Below are 2,425 nucleotides of genomic sequence, written 5' to 3'. Positions count from 1 at the left end.
ATAAAGGCTGCTGGAGCATTCGTGAGGCCAAAAGACATCACCAGGAACTCATAATGTCCATATCGAGTCTTGAAGGCTGTCTTACTACCATCGGCTTCCTTGATTCAAAGCTGATGGTATACCCTGATCTGAGATCTATCTTCGAAAAGACTTGGGCACCCTGGAGTTGATCAAATAGATCATCAATCCTTGGCAGTGGATACCTATTCTTTATTGTCAACTTATTCAGCTCTCTGTAGTCTATGCACATCCGCATGGAGCCATCCTTCTTCTTCACAAACAATACTGGGGTGCCCCAAGGTGAAATACTCGGTCTTATAAACCCTTTCTTCAACAAGTCTTGGAGCTGAGCTTGTAACTCTTTCAATTCACTCGACACCATTCTATATGGTGCTTTAGATACCGGCGCCGATCCAGGTAGTAGGTCAATCACAAACTCATTCTCCCTTGGTGGAGGTGGACTTGTCAAATCATTAGGGAATACATCAGGAAACTCCCCTATAATAAGGATCTCTGATATAGGCCTAACGTGTGTCCTGGTATCCATAACCGACACAAGGTATCCCTAGCATCCCTTGTCTAACAACTTCTTCATTTTCAAGGCTGAAATCAACATCTTTCTTGGTCTTTTCTTCTGGTCACCCACAAAGATGAATCCCTTCTCGCTTCTTGCCTGGAATACAATTTTCTTCTTAGCGCATAGTACCTTCACCTTGTATAATGCCAACCAATCCATCCCCAATATGACATCAAAGTCAATCATATTGAGCTGAATCAGATGGGCATTCATGTCTCTGTCGGCAATCTTCATAGCACATGGTTCATACACTGTATTCAGGTCTATCCTTGACCCAGTAGGCGTACTAACTGCTAGACCCTCTGTTAGACACTTAGGTGATACACTTGTCCTCTTTGCAAATGACGGAGACACAAAGGAATGCGTCACTCCCGTATCAAACAAGGTATATGCTGGTGTAGAATAGATGAGAATGGTACCTAAATGCCATGACTTAATGATTATACATGCATGATATCATCATTGAAAATACAAGGAATGTATAGGTTTAGAATGATACCAGTAACCACAGCTTGGTTAACCTCAGCCTCACTAGCGGTTACAGAGTAGACCCGACCCTGAGGCTTACTGGCTGGCTGCCGAACAGGAAGTACATGTCTCCTGTGGAAGCATGTCCTGGATGTATGACCCGTCTGACCACATGTATAGCATTTAAAGTCCGCAGTACTTGCTGGAGCTGCTGCATCTGTAGCCTTGGTACTGGGGTTGGCATACACAGGCCTGGATACAGATGATTCGGATTCATTTCTCTGTGACAGGGCTAGAGCTGAACTAGGACCAGAAGATTTAGTAAACTTGATGAATCCTCTGTTAATGAAAGGTGCTGCTCTCTTGCCGGATCCCTGGCTAACATGATAAGCATCTCTCTGTTTATCCTCAACCCTCTTGGCTAATTGCACGGTCTCAGAGTACCCTTGATTAGTTCTGGTGGGCATGATAGAGGCAATCTGTGGCCTCAAACCATCTTCAAACTTTTGGGCCTTGGCTTCATCATTGTTAAGGTGTGGGGGAGCAAAGAAGAACAGCTCCACAAACTTCTGCTGGTACTCCAATACTGATTTTGGCCCTTGAGTCAACTCAGCCAATTCTATTTCCTTCTTCTTTCATACACTGGTAGGAAAGTAGTTTACAAAGAAGGGTTGTTTGAAGATCTCCCACGTCAGAACCGGGTGGGCAGCCTCTAAGATAGGCCTAGTTGTCTCCCACCAAGCCTCCGCTTCGTACTGAAGCTTGTATCCAGCACATGTAAGCTTCTGCTCTTAAGTACAGCCTAGAAACTTAAAGGCTTTCTCCATCTCCTTAACCCATTTCACGGGCTGCAAGGTATCCCTACAGATTCCAGCAAAAGTAAGAGGCTAGATCTTCAAAAACCTCTCCATTAAGCGGCCTTTTGCATCATTATGCTATGCAGGAGGGGTAGGGACAGCAGGGGCTGCCTGTGGAGTTTGTAAAGTTCTGATAACTGCCTGGAATTGATCACCCATGGTTGTCATGAGTTGCTGCATTTGTTGCTGCTGTATTTCCATAATAGTATCTACAAGACCAGCAACATCATGCATGGGCATATCTGGAGGGTTTTCCTGTGCACCCTCAGCTGGATGATCATTATGAGCAGTATTGGAGGAAGAGTTGTATTTGCACGCCCTCTTGCATTATGCCTCCTACAGGTGTTAGGACGCTGTCCCTATATAATGATCAGCTGAGATAAGAAATAACACATTAAACTATTAGCATATGCATTAGTTTGATTTAATGAAGTGCACAGCAGTAATAATGTGAAATCCACAATAAATTTAAACTTTTTGGAACTTGTGTGATTTCAGGTTCCAGCTCTGTGTCCATGATTGC

The 2,425-nt window shown here is 44.1% G+C and overlaps 1 protein-coding gene across 1 annotated transcript; it reads right to left on the bottom strand.

Annotated features, from left to right (window-relative positions):
- Positions 1 to 565: 565 nt before the first annotated feature.
- LOC122638680 lies at positions 566 to 2,142 on the bottom strand. The gene is made up of 3 exons (XM_043831535.1): positions 2,002 to 2,142; positions 1,077 to 1,674; positions 566 to 969 (listed from the first exon to the last, which is right to left on the bottom strand). The coding sequence occupies exons 1-3, from the start codon at positions 2,140 to 2,142 to the stop codon at positions 566 to 568; spliced, it is 1,143 nt and encodes a 380-aa protein (XP_043687470.1).
- Positions 2,143 to 2,425: the final 283 nt, after the last annotated feature.

This window comes from Telopea speciosissima, chromosome 9 (genome assembly GCF_018873765.1).
Source record: "Telopea speciosissima isolate NSW1024214 ecotype Mountain lineage chromosome 9, Tspe_v1, whole genome shotgun sequence".
Taxonomy (NCBI): domain Eukaryota; kingdom Viridiplantae; phylum Streptophyta; class Magnoliopsida; order Proteales; family Proteaceae; genus Telopea; species Telopea speciosissima.
The sequence above is the reverse complement of the archived record's forward strand: the minus strand, read 5'-3'. Positions and strand labels throughout refer to the sequence as shown.